The 15,745-nt window shown below is 51.3% G+C and overlaps 1 protein-coding gene and 1 long non-coding RNA gene across 2 annotated transcripts in view; one reads left to right on the plus strand and one right to left on the minus strand.

The window, feature by feature from the left end:
• CTNNBIP1 (catenin beta interacting protein 1) overlaps nucleotides 1-14,169 on the plus strand; it is a 52,629-nt gene extending 38,460 nt beyond the window's left edge. Inside the window, exon 5 of the mRNA XM_077891297.1 lies at nucleotides 11,742-14,169. Coding sequence (XP_077747423.1) covers nucleotides 11,742-11,800 — 59 coding nt within the window. The 3' untranslated portion in view covers nucleotides 11,801-14,169. The remainder of the gene's footprint in view (nucleotides 1-11,741) is intronic.
• Nucleotides 7,936-10,301, minus strand: LOC144310393 (uncharacterized). Its single transcript, XR_013376097.1, has 3 exons — nucleotides 9,821-10,301; nucleotides 9,379-9,560; nucleotides 7,936-8,544 (listed from the first exon to the last, which is right to left on the minus strand). It is a non-coding gene; the product is annotated as an uncharacterized LOC144310393 (long non-coding RNA).
• Nucleotides 14,170-15,745: the final 1,576 nt, after the last annotated feature.

Here is a 15,745-nt window from a genome sequence, read left to right on the forward strand (position 1 = left end):
TGGGGAGAGATCACGACAGAGGGTAAGGCAGGGAGATAGCTGGAGGGTCATGGTGACCCCTACATGTGAGGGGATACAGATATTCTTCAGAGGCAGGACATTTGGGACCAAGAACCTACAGGCAGGGTGAACAGCTGGGTGGGGGTGTGTTTGAGCCCTAGGGCCCAGTGTGAGAGGCCCCTGGTCTGGAGAGGCAGGAAGGGGAGCTCTAAGTGGGAGGGGCCTGGGGATGTCTAGCAGGGGCGGGAGCTGGGTCAGAGCTCAGGTGCCAGGTGGGAACAGGTGCAGGAGTATGGGCCAGGGGCAGGTGTGGGGTCAAGGGAGATCACAGCAGGCAGAGAGGGGAGGACGGAGCCTCATGAGCACAGCACCAAGGATGGCAGGGGACGCACTGCAGCTCTGAAAGGAGGGAGGGACAGCAAGGTCCCTGGGCTTGTAATTAAAGGGTCAGTGGCAACTTTCCTAAAACAGTTTCTGTGGAGCCCTGGCTGGAAGCCAGATTGCCGCAGGACTGGGATCAGTGAGGACGTGGAAGAGGAGGACAGAGGTCTCTTTCAGAATCTTGGTGGAGAGGGGACATCAGCTCGGGGGTGGGGGTGGGGGTCAGGGTACACTCTGGAGCACTGAGTTCTCGGAGTACGGGCCCCAGGCTACCACCCCTGAATCACCGAGGGTAGTTGTTAAAAATGCAGGTTCCTGGGCCCTACCCCAGCCCTGCTGAATCAGAATGCCTGCCAGGTGAGCCTGGGAATTGGCATTTGAAATAAACTCCCAAGGCAATTCTGATGTCCACTAGAATTTGAGAATATACCAGGGCTTTCGGTGAAGACCTGATCGTTCCTTTTTTTTTCTTTTTTTAACATTGTATTTATTTGACAGCACAAGCAGGTGGAGCAAAGGGAGAGGGAGAAGCAGGCTCCCTGTTGAGCAGGGAGCCCCATGTGGGCCTTGATCCCAGGACCCTGAGATCGTGACCTGAGCCAAAGCCAGATACCTAACTGACTGAGCCACCCAGGCACCCCAAGACCTGGTCATTCCTGACCCCTCCTCCCCGATTCTTTCCCTTCTGCATACAGCCAAGCTCAATGGTCTAGGAGAGCTTACATTTTGGGTGGGGGGAACCGATGGATTTGAAGAAACCAAGTACCTCACCTGGGAAGACAACCCCAGAGGTAGGGGGCGTGTGTGTGTGTCAGGCTCAGCAGGACAGTGGGAGGGTGGGACATCATGAGTGAGTTTGAGGGAGCTTGTCTGGGATGAGAGCAGAGCAGGTGTACTAGAACTCTGAGTTGTGACCACACAAGTAGTGGCTTTTGATGCTTTCTGCTGCAGATGTCATCCTGGCCGGTCAGATGGGTGGGATAGGTGTGATTTGTCGTGTTTCACAGATGGGAAAATGGGAAGTAGGGCAGCCCCGGTGGCCCAGAGGTTTAGCGCCGCCTTCGGCCCAGGGTGTGATCCTGGAGACCCGGGATCGAGTCCCTCATCAGGATCCCTGCGTGGAGCCTGCTTCTCCCTCTGCCTGTGCCTGTGTCTCTGCTCCTCTCTCTGTGTCGCTCATGAATAAGTCAATTAAAAAAAAATTAAAAAAAAAAAAAAAGGAAAATGGAAGTAGATGTGCGGGCATGTTGCCCAGGTGGGCAGGATCAGACCCAGGCCTAGGTCCTGGGGTGCCAGGGTCCACCGAAGGACCCGAAGTCCAGGGAAGCCTTGCTGGCTGGTCAGGAGGCCCAGTGCCTCTGCTAGGAGCCCGTCCCCTATCTGGTGCCATGTGCTCACCTTCCGACAGCCCGAGTGCCTGGTGATGTGGTTGTCAGCCTGGAGCCCAGTAGGCACCACTGAGCCTGGAACCTGGTTTGGCTGCTGAGACTTTGGTGGATCTGTGACCACTGTCCCCATGGCAACCAGTGTCATGCCGTCTCTAGGTAAAAGCCATCCCCTGGGAACTTGAGGCATCAGCGCTGAGATGTATAGAACCCCTGGGCTTCTAGGCCGTGGCTGCTAAAAACAGCACGTGCCACCCAGTGGGTTTGTCTGGGAGGAGGCCTAGTCCAGGGTGGTGCTGGAGCTTCATCCCCATGGAAACTTTCCCCTTTGGAGGAGAGTCTGGGACCTGTTTTTCCAGGAGCCTTGCTGCCTGGCTCATCTCCCCAGAGCTAGTCGCCAAGCCACTGCAGTTTCGGGTAGCTAGGTAGCAGACCCTAGTTAGTATTGACAACAAGCTCATGGGGCTCAGGAGGACGTACCGCCACTGAGAATCCTAGGTCAGGAAAGGGGCAGACATGGGAAGTGGGAGTTGTCCTGGACGCTTTGGAGCATGTGGTCATGTTTCCTCTCTTGCCTGTCACCCGTGTGCATGGAGGATAGCTGGAGCTCAGCAGGTCAGATGCCCTGGACTGTTTGGAAGCTCTTAGCTGAAATGAGCTTCCTGTGTCATTTCTCGCTTCCAGCAGCCATGGGAATTTGACGCCTCTGAGGTGTCGGGGTTCCATTTCTGAGTTTTTCAGTCCCTCCTTGTTCACTCTCACGAGGAAGGTGTTAGGCCCCTTAGGAGGTCAGAAGCATCTGACTCTGGAGTGGTCCTGGAAGCTCTGGCCAGAGAGGGGTGCAGGGGTTTCAGAGAGCCTTGCTGTCTTCAAAGCCCCCTTCTTTCTATGGCTGTGGGAGGCAGGGCTTGCAAGAGCTCATGGCTCTTAGGTGGGTGATGTGGACCTGCCCACCAGTGACTGATGCTGTTCCTGGGAGGCTCCCTTTATTCCAGTGACATCTGTGCAGGGCTGTATCCTGGACCGTGGGGCCCTGGGCCACCTTTGGGAGCCAGTCCAGGCTTTTCATACCATGTGTCAATTTCTAGGCAGGGTCTGCCCTAAGAGCTGTTTTCCCTCCCTGTCCACCTTTGAGTGCTGATTTTAAGGTGGGCTTTGCAGGATCCAGAGCTGGAAGAGCTCTTGGGGTCAGTTTATCCCCCTGCAGCCAGGTGCTTTGGAGGAATGCAGGCAGGAACCGTGCATCCCGGCTGCCTAGGAGGCCTTGTCCCTTCCTTCCCCTGTGCCTGTCTTCTCTCTGGGCAGGGTCCCTCCTGGAGAGGGAGTGTGGTGTCCATGGTGTCCAAGGCAGTCCTCCTCTGCCCCAAGGCTGGAGCTCCAGGGTCTGTGGCTTTCCAATACCAAACTCCATCTTTCCTGGAAAAGCATGAGCTGCTCCCCTAGGATTTCTCCCACCAGGGTTGTGCAGCAAGCTGTATGCATATACCGTCTCCACATCAGCCTCAGTGCTGCAGCTCCCTCCATGCTCCTCTTTCCTGTCCTTTGTCATCCATAATCACTGAGCCAACTAGAAACATATGGCAGAGAGGAGCGTCTTCTGGCAATCCAGGAAACATACTGAGGTGTTTATGCATTGATGAAAAGACCTTGGAAAGCCTTTATGTTAGAGCCTCAAATACCAAGAGGGATTCTTTGAATGCTGGGTGTTGTCTGTGTGCCCCTGGAGCATTCTCCACACCATGCTTCCCCCTGCATCCTGTAGGGAACCGGGCTTCTTGATGGCCGTGTGCTGGTCCTGGTGTGTGGAGCCTGTTCTGGGCTTTCGATTCTGCTGGTGTGAATTCATCCTGAGCTTGCAAACAGACCAGTGAGCCCATTGTCTGTCTCCCGCCCCCGGTGAGGGGCCAGCTTCTCTTTTCTAAGCTCCTGCATAGTTGTCATTTTTCTCTGCCCAGTCACTTGACTGGACTCTGTTAAAGAGGCAGAGCTGGCATTGGGCGTGGGACGAGTGCCCTGCCCTGGTTCAGAGAGCTGTGTTTCACCAGCACCTTGGCCCTGTTCCCATAGCAGGTGAATCATGGGACTAGGGAGACAGCTGGTAGAGGCCGGAGGCCAGGGCAGGGAGTTGGGCTCGGGAGTCCTCCCAGGCTGGTGTTTTGGGTTCCATGTTGCATTCTCTGCAACTATCCCATAGCTGTTTCGGTGATGTTTTTGAAATCCTAGGTCTTAGTTCCATTCTGAGAGGAGCAGATGGATGGGTCTAGTCTCTGCCGGTAAGTCTGAGCCGCCACAGTGCTCTGGGTGACTGGAGAAGGTCAGTTACTGCCTTTTCCCGAAAAGAAGTGGTAGTGGTGAAGGCATGGACTTCACGGTCTAGGTCTGGGTCCTCCCCGTGTCTCGAGTTGCTTCGACTCTCTGAGCTTCAGGCTCCTCATCTATAAAATAAGGATTCATCCTGGGTCCCAGGAACTCTCCGAGGTGCTGTGAATGTGTGAATGATCAAAATAAAGTCCCTGATAGCAGGGAATGTGCTTTCCAATGAGGAACCAAAAATCACTTCAATATATCTGACTCTGTAGGTCATGCTGAGGGTACTGAAGCAGGCTACAGCTCCCTGAGGGACTGCCACAGGACACTGTTTTGGAAGCTGTGGTCAGGGAGGGCCTGGGGAGCTGATTTTGCCCAGACGCTGGCATGAAGTGCAAGAGCTGTAACATGAACTTGGGGAAGAGCATTGAGGTAAAGGAAATAGCAAGTGCAAAGGTCCTGAGGTACAAGTTACATGTGCCTGAAGGGCAGAGAGCCCAGGAGGCCCATATGGACAGAGAGCCCAGAGAAGGATATGTATAAAAAGAGGTGAGGAGGAAGCCAGAGGCCAGAACATGTTGGGTCTTACAGGCCAGGTGTGGAATTTGGAGCTTACTTTGAGTGCGACAAGAAAGTTTACTTAAGAAGCCTTTGGAGAGGTCAGCCCCAGTGGCTTAGCGGTTTAGTGCCGCTGTCAGCCTGGAGTGTGATCCTGGAGACCCAGGATCAAGTCCCACATCGGGCTCCCCACATGGAGCCTGCTTCTCCCTCTGCCTGTGTCTCTGCCTCTCTCTCTCTGTGGGTCTCTCATGAATAAATAAAATCTAAGAAAGAAAGAAAGAGAGAAAGAGAGAGAAGAGAAGAGAAGAGAAGAGAAGAGACGAGACGAGACCTTTGGAGAGTTTTGAGCCTCTCAAGGAGTGGCAGGATCTGACTTATGTTTTTATGAACTTCCTTCAGATTGCTGTGTGGAGAATGGACAATCAGGGGAGTGGGGAGATCCAGGAAAAGAGGTACAGGAAGCTAGTGAGGGATAGTGATAGCCTGGACCGGGTGGTGGTAGGGGAAATAGTGATGTATTCAGGATATAGTTTAAAAGTAGAGCCAGGGGTACCTGGGTGGCTCAGTCGGTTGAGTATGACTCTTGATTTCAGCTCAGGTTGTCATCTCGGGGTTGTGAGATCGAGCCCCACATCAGGCTCTGCCCTGAGCGTGGAGTCTGCTTAAGATTCTCTTTCCTTCTCCCTTTGCCTCTCCTCAATCCCCAAGCCCTGCTTGCGTGCAAGAGTTCTCTCTCTTTCTCTCTCTCCCTTTCTCTCACTTTTTCTCTCTTAAATAACTAAATAAATGGAGCCAATATGAGGCACCCACTGGCTCATTTGGTAGAACATGCAACTCTTATTTAGGGTTGTGAGTTTGAGCCCCACATTGGGTATAGAGATTACTAATACAAAACAAAACCACTAAAAAATAATAAAGGTGCCTGAGTGGCTCAGTCGGTTGGGTGTCTGACTCTTGATTTTGGCTTAGGTTGTGATCTTGGGGTTGTGGTCTCTGGGTTGTGAGATAGAGCCCTGCATGGGCTCCACACTGAGTAGAGGGTCTGATTGGGGTTCTCTCTCTCCCTCTGCCCCACCTTTCAGATAAATAAAATATTTAAATCTTTTTTTTTATTTTTTTAAAATTTATTTATGATATAGTCACAGAGAGAGAGAGAGAGAGAGGCAGAGACACAGGCAGAGGGAGAAGCAGGCTCCATGCACTGGGAGCCCGATGTGGGATTCGATCCCGGGTCTCCAGGACTGCGACCTGGGCCAAAGGCAGGCGCCAAACCGCTGCGCCACCCAGGGATCCCCCCTTTCAGATAAATAAAATCTTTGAAAAAATAACAAAAGTAGAGCCAGTAAGATCTGCTGATGTGCTGTACACAGAGTGGATGGGGCAGGGGTTGGAAGATGGAATCAGGAAGTCCCCTCTCAGGGTTTTTGAGCAACCAGAGGAACGGCATTGCCATTGCTGAGGTGGGGAAGGCTGAGGGTGGAGTGGGTTTGGGAGCCACACCTTTTGGCATTCCACCAGCAATGTATGAGGGCTCCAACTTCTCCACCTCCTCCCTAACTCCTGTCATTGTCACTTTTTGATTCCAGCCATCCCAGTGGGTGTGAAGTGGTGCCTCATTGAAGCTTTGATTTGCATTTCCATAGTGACTAATGATGTTGAGCATCTTTTCATGTGCTTGTTGACCGTTCTTATATCTTCTTTGGAGAAATCTCTTTTCAAGTTCTTTGCCCATTTTAAAAATGGGGCTGACTTTTTATTATTATCAAATTGTATTATTTATATATTCCAGGTATATGACTCACAAATATTTTCTCCCATCCTATTGGTTGCTTTTCCATTTTTTTAAATAAAATGATTGTATTTATTTATTTGAGAGAGAGAGAGAGAGCATAAGAGGGGAAAAGGTTAGAGGGAGAAACAGACTCCCCCCCTGAGCAGGGAGCCCAACACAGGCTAGATCCTGATCCCCAGGCTCCAGAATCATGACTGAAGCTGAAGGCAGTTGCTTAACTGACTGGGCCACCGAGGTGTCTTTTTTTTTTTTTTTTTTTTTTTTTAATACTAAGTCTTCTCATTGTATTTTAATTTTTGAAACTTTTCTCTTTTTTATTTTTTATTTTTTTTAAAGATTTTATTTATTTATTCATGAGAGACACACAGAGAGAGACAGAGACACAGGCAGAGGGAGAAGCAGGCTCCTCAAAGGGAGGCAATGTAGAACTCGATCCCAGGACCCTGGGATCACACCCTGAACTGAAGGCAGATACTCACCACTGAGCCACCCAGGTCTCCTGCTTTTCTCTTTTTTTCTTTTAAGATCTTATTTATTTATTCATGAGAGAGAGAGAGGCAGAGACATAGGCAAAGGGAAGAGCAGTCTCCCTACAGGGAGCCTGGTGTGGGATTTGATCCCCAGACCATGGGATCACGCCCTGAGCCAAAGGCAGACACTCAGCTGCTGAGCCATTTAGGCATCCCATGCTGGGGCTCGAACTCACGACCCTGAGATCAAGAGTCACATGCTTGGGATGCCTGGGTGGCTCAGCAGTTGAGCGTCTCTGCCTTTGGCCCAGGGCGTGATCCCGGGATCTGGGGTCAAGTCCCGCATCAAGCTCCCTGCATGGAGCCTGCTTCTCCCTCTGCCTATGTCTCTGCCTCTCTCATAAATAATTTTTTTAAAAAAAATCTAAATTAAAAAAAAAAAAAAAAAGCATCACATGCTCCTCCAACTGAGCCATCCAGGTGTCCCCTGCCTTTTTACTTTTTTGGTAGTATCCTTTGAAACATAAATGCTTTTAAGTTTGAGAAAGCCCAGTTTATCGATTTTTTTCCTTTATTGCTTATGCCTAGGGTGTCATATATGAGAAATCATTTCCTAACCCAAGGTCATGAAGATTTACTCCTGTGTTTTCTTTTTTTTTTTTTTAGATTTTTATCTATTTATTGAGACACAGAGAGAGGCAGAGACACAGGCAGAGGGAGAAGCAGGCACCACGCAGAGAGCCCGATGTGGGACTCGATCCTGGGTCTCCAGGATCAGGCCCCGGGCTGCAGGCGGTGCCAAACCGCTGTGCCACCGGGGCTGCCCCCTGTGTTTTCTTTTTTTTTTTTTTTTTTTTAATTTTTATTTATTTATGATAGTCACAGAGAGAGAGAGAGAGAGGCAGAGACACAGGCAGAGGGAGAAGCAGGCTCCATGCACCGGGAGCCTGACGTGGGATTCGATCCCGGGTCTCCAGGATCGCGCCCTGGGCCAAAGGCAGGCGCTAAACCACTGCGCCACCCAGGGATCCCGCCCTGTGTTTTCTTCTAAGAGTTTTATAATCTTAGCACTTATATATATGTACGTCGTTGATGCATTTTGAGTTAATTTCTGTATATGGTACAAGGTAAATTTCCTATGAATTTTAGGAACAATTTGTCAATTTCTGTAAGAAAGGCAGCTGTGATTTTGATAGGAGTTGTGTTGAATTTCTTTCTATGATGTTTTTGAACAGTGATGCTTTGTACTTTTCCAAGTACAAAGTCTATACTCCATTTGTTAAATTTATTCCTAAGTATTTTATTATTTTTGATGCTATTGTAAATGAGATTGTTTTAATTCCATTTTCAGATTATTCATTGCTAATGTATAGAAATACAAATGGTGTTTGTATATTAAGCTTGTATCCTGCAACTTTGTTAGTTCTAATGGTTTTTTAGTGGCTTCCTTAGGATTCTCTATATGCAAGATCCATGTCACCTACAAATACAATTTTACTTCTTATCCTTTCCAATTTAGATGCTTTTTATTTCTTTTTCTTGCTTAATTGTCCTGGATTGAACATTCAACACAATGTTGAATAGACATGGCAGGAGTGTACATCCTTCTTCCTAATCTTGAAGGCAGAGAGTTTCCAGTCTTTCACCACTGAGTATGATAACAGATGTGAGTTTTTAGTAAATGCTTTTTATCAGATTGAGGAAGCTCCCTTCTATTACTAGCTTGTTCAACGTGTTTCCATGAAGGGGTGTTGAATTTTGTCAGGATGTGTTTTCTGTGCCTGTTCAGACAATGTATGGTTCTTGTCCTTTTTCTATTGATAGTCTGTGTTACAGTAGCTGATTTTCAGGTGTTAAAACACCCTTGCATTTCTGGGATAAATCTCACTTGTTGAGAGTATGCAATCCTATTTGTATATTGCCATATTGTTCACTAGTACTTTGTTGAGTATTTTTGCATATCACAGATATTATGAATATCTATATTCGTAAGAGATATTGGCATGTGTTCTCTTTTCTTGTGATGCCTTCGGTTTTGGCCATCTTTGTCTTTTGGTGTGTCAGAGAGTGTTGAGCAGGAGAGCCTGGTCACCTCCTCCCCCCCAGTGCTCATCTACATCAGGTGGGAAGGGATGAATGGAAGTTCTGAGCCTGAGCCCAGACAGTGTCAGCAGAGGTAACAATGAGGTGGACGCAGCCTCATCTGTGTATTGGTGTAGGAAAGCTAGCTGACAGCCTGGAGACAGTGAGCTGGGCCTTCCTGTTCTGAGCCTGGTGATTGCACCCAAGGGAGTTACAACATACTGGACTTTAAAGGAGAAGGAGGGACCATGAGCACCAACCTGAACCACCCTCCACCCCCTGCCCCAGCTCTAAAGCTCTAGGAGCTCAATTACAACAGCTAACTGAGCAGCAATCTCTCTCTCTCTCTCTCTCTCTCTCTCTCTCTCACACACACACACACACACACACACACACACACCGTGAGGTTGCTGGCCCAAGTTTCATGGAGAAGAGGAGAGAGAAAAGCAACATCCTTGCCTGGAGGCCTGCATGGTTCCTGGCCAGGCCCTGGTGGAATGATGAGTACAGGCCAGCCGATGGAACAGAGGGGGCTCCGGTAGGGCCCGTCCCCTCTTGGTGAGGCCTGGAAACCAGCAAGCCCTATAGGAACAGAACCAGGCCCAACATGGGCAGCAGCTCTGTGGGCCCTTCCCACCCTCAGCTCCAGCAGCAGAGTGGGAGGCTCTAAAAATGAAAGCTGCCGGTTTCCCCACGCCCGCCAGGGACGGGAGACCAGCTGGCACTGTGGCACCAGTGGGACTCTGGCAAATCTGCTTAAGGTGTCCTGCTTAATAAGAGTCATCAGAGTCCCTGTGTGACCTCAAGGAGGTCCCCTCAGAGCGTAGCCCCGGCACACACACCAGGCAGGTGGCAGTGCTGGCCGTCTTCAGCCCTGGGTCCGGGCTGTCCCTCTGCAGACTCGCTCTTCCGTCTGAGGGCAGCCAATGCTATGTTTGTGCCCGCAGCTCAGTACAGAGGCCTAAGGTACCCAAGAGAAAGCCCATGAGACGGGCAAGGGAAGAAGCAGGTGGGCCACCATGGCTCATTGCTGACCACTCCACCACCCAGTCCCTGCCAGCCCCTCCTGCTTAGTGAGCTGGGCAGGCGGCGCCTGAGAAGAGCCAGCATCTGGTAGGGAACCAGCTCAGCTGCCATGCAGGGTATGATGTCATCTTGGATTCCGTGGTTGCTAGGAAAATTCTGCCTGCAGTGATATTTCATGGTCCTAGGACTGAGGCGAGAACAGAATGTTCCCAAGAAGACAGGGAAGGATCTGTGGGGCTTTCCAAGCAAAGGAGCCCCCACCCCAAGAAATCAGATAATTTGAGCCTCTGTCTGGAAGCTTACTCCCCCTTTCAGGAATAGAAGTTATGCTGGTTGCAGCAGAACCCCATCAAGGCAGGTTGGGGTACGAGTGGCAGAGTTGGTTCCCTTGGCAGCACTTTGGTGTACTGGTGACCGGAGTGTGGGCACATCTCTATGATGCCACCACCTTGTGAGTGAGCCCTTCTCCTGCAGCACCCGCAGCTGGTGCCTCCTCCAGTCCATGTGTGGTGGGACAGTTAGGACGAGGGGGGAGACTTCTCTGTGGTGTGGAGGAAGGCTGCCAACACCATGCCTAGGGCCCTTCCTGGACTCGGGGTCCCACGCCAAAAGCTCTGCCTTGCACCATCCACACTGGCTCCCTCTTCTGTGGCCTTCCCTGTGTCTGCTCTTCCCATCCTTTCCTTCTGGAGAAAATCCCTTGGGCAGTATAGGAGAGAAGTATGTCAGAAAGGCCACTGGCTGCTGAGCATTGTTCAGGGCATGACCAAGAGCCATCCTTTAGAAAAAGGGGACGAGCACCTGGCTGGCTCAGTCCGCAGAGTGTGGGACTCTTGATCTCAGGGTTGTAAGTTTGAGCCCCACATTGGGTGTAGGGATTACTTAAAGATTTTTAAAAAAATTCTTATAAACAAATGCTATTAAAAAAGGAGAAAGCAGTAGGCCTCAGGGAGGACCAGGGCCCAGAGGGTTGGGCGGGACCTGTTGGCAGCTCACTTGCCCTGCAGCCTCTTCTTGTGGGAGCAGCTTTGGGCAGCTCCAGCAGGTCAGTATTTTGAGCTCTTTCCCTCCTCCCTCTTGCCTTTTTTGGCTGCATGTCAGAGCCTGTCTTATGGAAAACAAGACAAAGGAAGTGATTTCATGAGTGCCTGGACCAGAATCTCAAATCCATGATTAAAAATAACAATAATAAAAATTCTGGCCATTATCTATCTCTGTAGGAGCCAGGCTGACTGCAGGCTGGAAATGGGCCTGGCTATGCTCCTTCGAGCAGGTGCTGGCTTCAGGCAAAGAGGGAATGGCTATTAGAAGCCCTAATGAGCAAGAACCTCCAAAGGGACACGAGTCTTGAGAAGAAAGAGGGAGGTTCCCAGCACCCCTGGCTTTGGTGACCTTGGAGTAAGGGATGTGAGCAGAGCCCTGCTCTAGGACCAGAAGCCCTGGGTTCTTGTCACTCAGACCTGTCAGTGGCATAGCCTTGAGCAAGCCTCAAGCCTCACCCCTGCACTCCCCCTGCCACCCTATGGCAGGGTTGCTGGCGTGTGCCCTGGCCAGGCTGTAGGGAAGGCCCAGAGAGGAGATGGGCTGCCCTTGGAAGCACTGTGTACTGGGGAGGCACCACAGTGCAGTGGACGAGCATGATGGACCAGTGTATTGGGGACCCTGGCCACCTTGTATTGTCCTGACTGCAGCCCGACACCAGAGGCCCAGCCAACGGTTCTTTCCCCTGATCTGCAGGTGCAGAGGATGTGGTGATGGCATTTTCCAGGTCGGAGACGGAGGACCGGAGGCAGTAGCTGTGAACCCTTTGGAACACCCTGGAAGCTGGCAAGGGCCAAGAGATCTGTGTGGAACTCGGCCAGCTGAGTGGCAGCAGATCACCTTCCCGATTCCCCCTGCCCCGACACCCCACCCACCCCACCCCACAGTCACTCAGCAGGGCTGGCATCGAGGGAGTCACTGGTGATGCAGTTACAATTGGCTTAAAGGGACGGACTCATGATTGGCAGAAAGAAACCCCTTTATTTTTAAATCTTGACCAACAGAAACCTTTTATTTTTATTTCTTTTCTTTTCCTTTTTCCTTTTTCCTTTTTTTTTTTTTTAAATTTGCGCCTCGGTAGATGGCTTCCCAGGAAGCTCTCCGAGATCTGGTGCTTTATTTAGGTCACTTTTTAGGAATGTGAAGAGGCCCGATTGGCTGCTTAAACTGGAAAAGGATTCTGATTGGCCAGCTAGTGGGAAACTTTTTTTTTTTTTTCTGTGATTGGCTGCAGGTGTTCTGCTGGTAGCACCAGCTTCTCTCTTTTGAATGCTGAAAACAGGGTTTGGGACATTGGTTGTTATATTTGACTTGAAAAGAAAAAAAAAAAAAAAAAAGAAAGAAACCAAGTGCGCTTTGCAATATTTATTACACAAAGAGCTTGCTACTTTCACATGTTTGTGTTTGCATTTGATTGGCTTCTGAGATGTGTGTTCGGTTTCTCATTGGCTCCTCCATGACTCCCGTTGCCATGGGCTCCCCCCCACCTTAGGGGGCTCAGTCCACCTGCAATGTGCATTTGTTTTAGTGACCACACCTGGCTCCACTGGCAAGGGGACCCTTCAAGACCCCGTGCATGGTCTACAGCTGGAAAACAGAGCCCCCAAGGAGGTTTGTGCTGTCCTGGACCAGCCGGGCAGAGCTTAGAGGTGATCATTAGGCAGGATTTATGTGCATCAGTTCCATGAGTTGGCCAGCAGCCAGCTCCCCATCGGGGGAATGGAAGTGCTGGAGCGCCGGCAGGGCCTCTCTGGCCTGCCCCTGCTGAGCAGAGGAGCAGTGCACTGGGCGGCTCTGGCTCTCCAGCCATTCACCCCATCTCTACTTCCTGAAGCCTCATCCAGGGCTCCCTGGGTAAAGGGCGGGAGCTGCTCCCAGCCGGGAGACCCCACAGTGGAGCAGAGGTCTCTGCCTGGGAACCTAGAACCCTCACAGAGGCCCCAGCTTGGCTCACAAGGCCCTAGAGGCCTTTGGCTCTAAATACCCAGCCCCGACCTCTGCCAGCCAGGCTCTCAAGGCACCTGCTGCTGGGCAGTAGGCCCTGGCCAGCACTCCGGGTTCTCTCAGAGCCCAGACCTGTGCCCCTCACTGCACTGACTTCAGAAGGGTCTCTCATGTCAGCCTGCAGTGGACAGAGTCGTCGTTTATTTACGAAGTGCCAACTGGGACCTTCGCTGAGCAGGTCCCATCAGGCTGGCCCTCAACCCAGTCCCCAGAAACACACTGCAGAGCAGCCGTATGTAAAGGGCTGGAAGAGAACCCCAGGTCTTCTCACCTGCCCCCCCTTCTGCCCTTGGGGATAGCCCCCCCTCCTCCCTGTATCTTTCACCAGAGTGGACCCTGGGTGGGGAGTGGAGGAAGATGCCGGCCTCAGGAGGACGGGGAGCCTCCACCCTCCTCCTGAGATAGTAAATGCCCCAGGTGCCCAGAGCCAGGAGAAGATTCTTGAGCCAAATTTCCCCCTTCTCAGGGCTGGGGCAGTCATGGATCACTGGAGCTGCCCTGGAACTGTGTGGGCGGTTCATGCTGTCCTCTGAGCATTGCCTGGGCCTTGCACCAGAAGGTCACAGTTTAGATGGCCATGACCTCCACACATGGGCCCCCAGCCCTGCTTAGCTGACCTGCTCAGGTTAACCTGCAAAGACCGTTGATCCCCAAGGAACAAGGACTGTGGGGACTCCAGCAGGGGCCTGAAGAGCGTTGTCTTCTGGGAGAGGTGGTCCGTGTGTGCAGGCACACGTGCGCATGTGCCCCCACAGACACACTCACTCCTGGCTCTGTCCTGTAGCTCCAGCTGAGCCCCTGGGGAAAAAGCTTTTTCCGGCCCTTCTCCCCCAGGTTGTGACATCTGTCACCAGGCGCCGGTGCCGTGTTGCTGTTTGCCCTCTCTCTGTACCTGTAGCTCCCATAAAGGCTCCGAGTCCTGGCCTGTGGTGCGCGCTCTGCCCCAGTCCACCCTTGCCGAGGTCTCGGCCTCCCTCTCGGAACAGTGACGACCCCAATCTGTCTTGTCATTTGAGCAGAAGCAAAGGTGTTGCTGTGGCTCCATATTTGGACTAAAATTATATCATATGTTGGAGGGAAAAAAATTAACAATAAAGATTTTTACTAGTGTGGTGTGTGAGCTGAGTTCTCTCCCTCGGAGTTGTTGGGTGCACTCACTGATTTCCCCATGTCGCACAGGCTCTGCTACTGGGCCCTCTCTCCTCAAGAAAGCACCACTTTTGCTGGTTTAATTGCCTGCAACCTGGCTCGGAGCTTGGGCTTTGGAAGAATTCTGAGATCTTCCCAGCCTAGCCAATGGGTCCGTAGAAGGCTGAGCCTCCTTTTGGACCTGGAGATTCTAAATATCGTCCTAGATCAGACAGGTCAGTAGTCTTCAGAGGTGACCTCGCCCCTCCAGGCCCACCCGAGCAGACACTAAGCACCCCAAAAGGGGCTCCCCTCCACCCTAGGCACCCCAGCATCCTGTGCAACGGCAGCAGTCTTGAGCTGCTTGTAGCAAAAGTCCAAATGAAATATCCGCCTCTTCTCTCATCCCTGAAATGGGGGGTTTATTGGTGTTCAGCTGTATATTCAAGTTTAGAAGCTGAAATCATTCCTTCTTTAGGAATTTTTGCTTTGGAAGCATTTTCTAGAATCTTTCATTTCCATCCTTCATCATCCCATTTTAGGTCTTTTTTTTTTTTTTTTTTTTTCATGCTTACATGGACTCACTGCTTCTATTTCCTTTTCAAAGAGTTTCACCGGGTGCTAGACACCGTGGGGTTTATAGAATATGAGGACGGACAACACAATCGACATCATTCACTCTCAGTGTTGGGAGAGATGTTGGAGGTTGCCTAGGAGCCCACACAGTGACCAGATGTGTGTGTTGCCTCTGAAATATCTCTAAAAAGGGCTTGTCTAGCCTTGGCTTGAATACCCTCTGGGATGGGGGACTCACTGCCTCACAAGACGGCCTATTCCATCTTCAGCTAACTTACATTCATACATTGAGTTGGCCTGCCTTTCCCTGTAACTTCCTTTCCTGGGAAGGATTTCATGGTTGTTGAGAAAAAGACAAAAACAGCTATGTGAGCCAAACATCACAAGAGACAAATCAAGAGCTCATGTAAGGTAAATTATTTGTGTTCTGAGTTGTGGTGTCGGGAATTAGCCTCAGAGCCAATCTGCTCTTCCAAGCTGAGCGGTTGAGCAGAGGGAGGGGCTGGCCATCCTGGAAGCCATGGCCCAACCCCCAGCAGAGAGCCTGGAACGGGAGGGCCCGGAGGGAGATACCATCTCAGGGTTGTCTAACTCGTTGTGTCTCTAACGAGAACTAGGCCACCAAGAAAGAGGAGTCGGGACACCTCAGCAGGCCAAGGGGAAACACTGCGGGCAGCCCTGAAGTCAGGGTCCCCCAGCCCACACGGCAGGCAACCTTCTGGTTTCACCTTTCTAGGTACAGGTGCATCCAGCCAGAAATGACAACAGGTGGATTGGGACTGCTGGGGCCTTAGACCACCTGGGGCCCGGCTGAGTGGGGGAGGTGAGGATGGGCTGAGAAGGGGGGCAGGGCACCCTGGCTTTTGTTGGTGTTTCCCAGCCCTGGGGGGAGGGTGGTTGAGAATGTAGCGCTACTTCTCCCCACCCCTGCAGGTGCCTAGCAGTTGGGAGAATCCAGGCTGCTCCAACCTTTGAACAGGACCCTTTGTAGC

Source organism: Canis aureus, chromosome 3, assembly GCF_053574225.1.
Source record: "Canis aureus isolate CA01 chromosome 3, VMU_Caureus_v.1.0, whole genome shotgun sequence".
Lineage (NCBI taxonomy): Eukaryota > Metazoa > Chordata > Mammalia > Carnivora > Canidae > Canis > Canis aureus.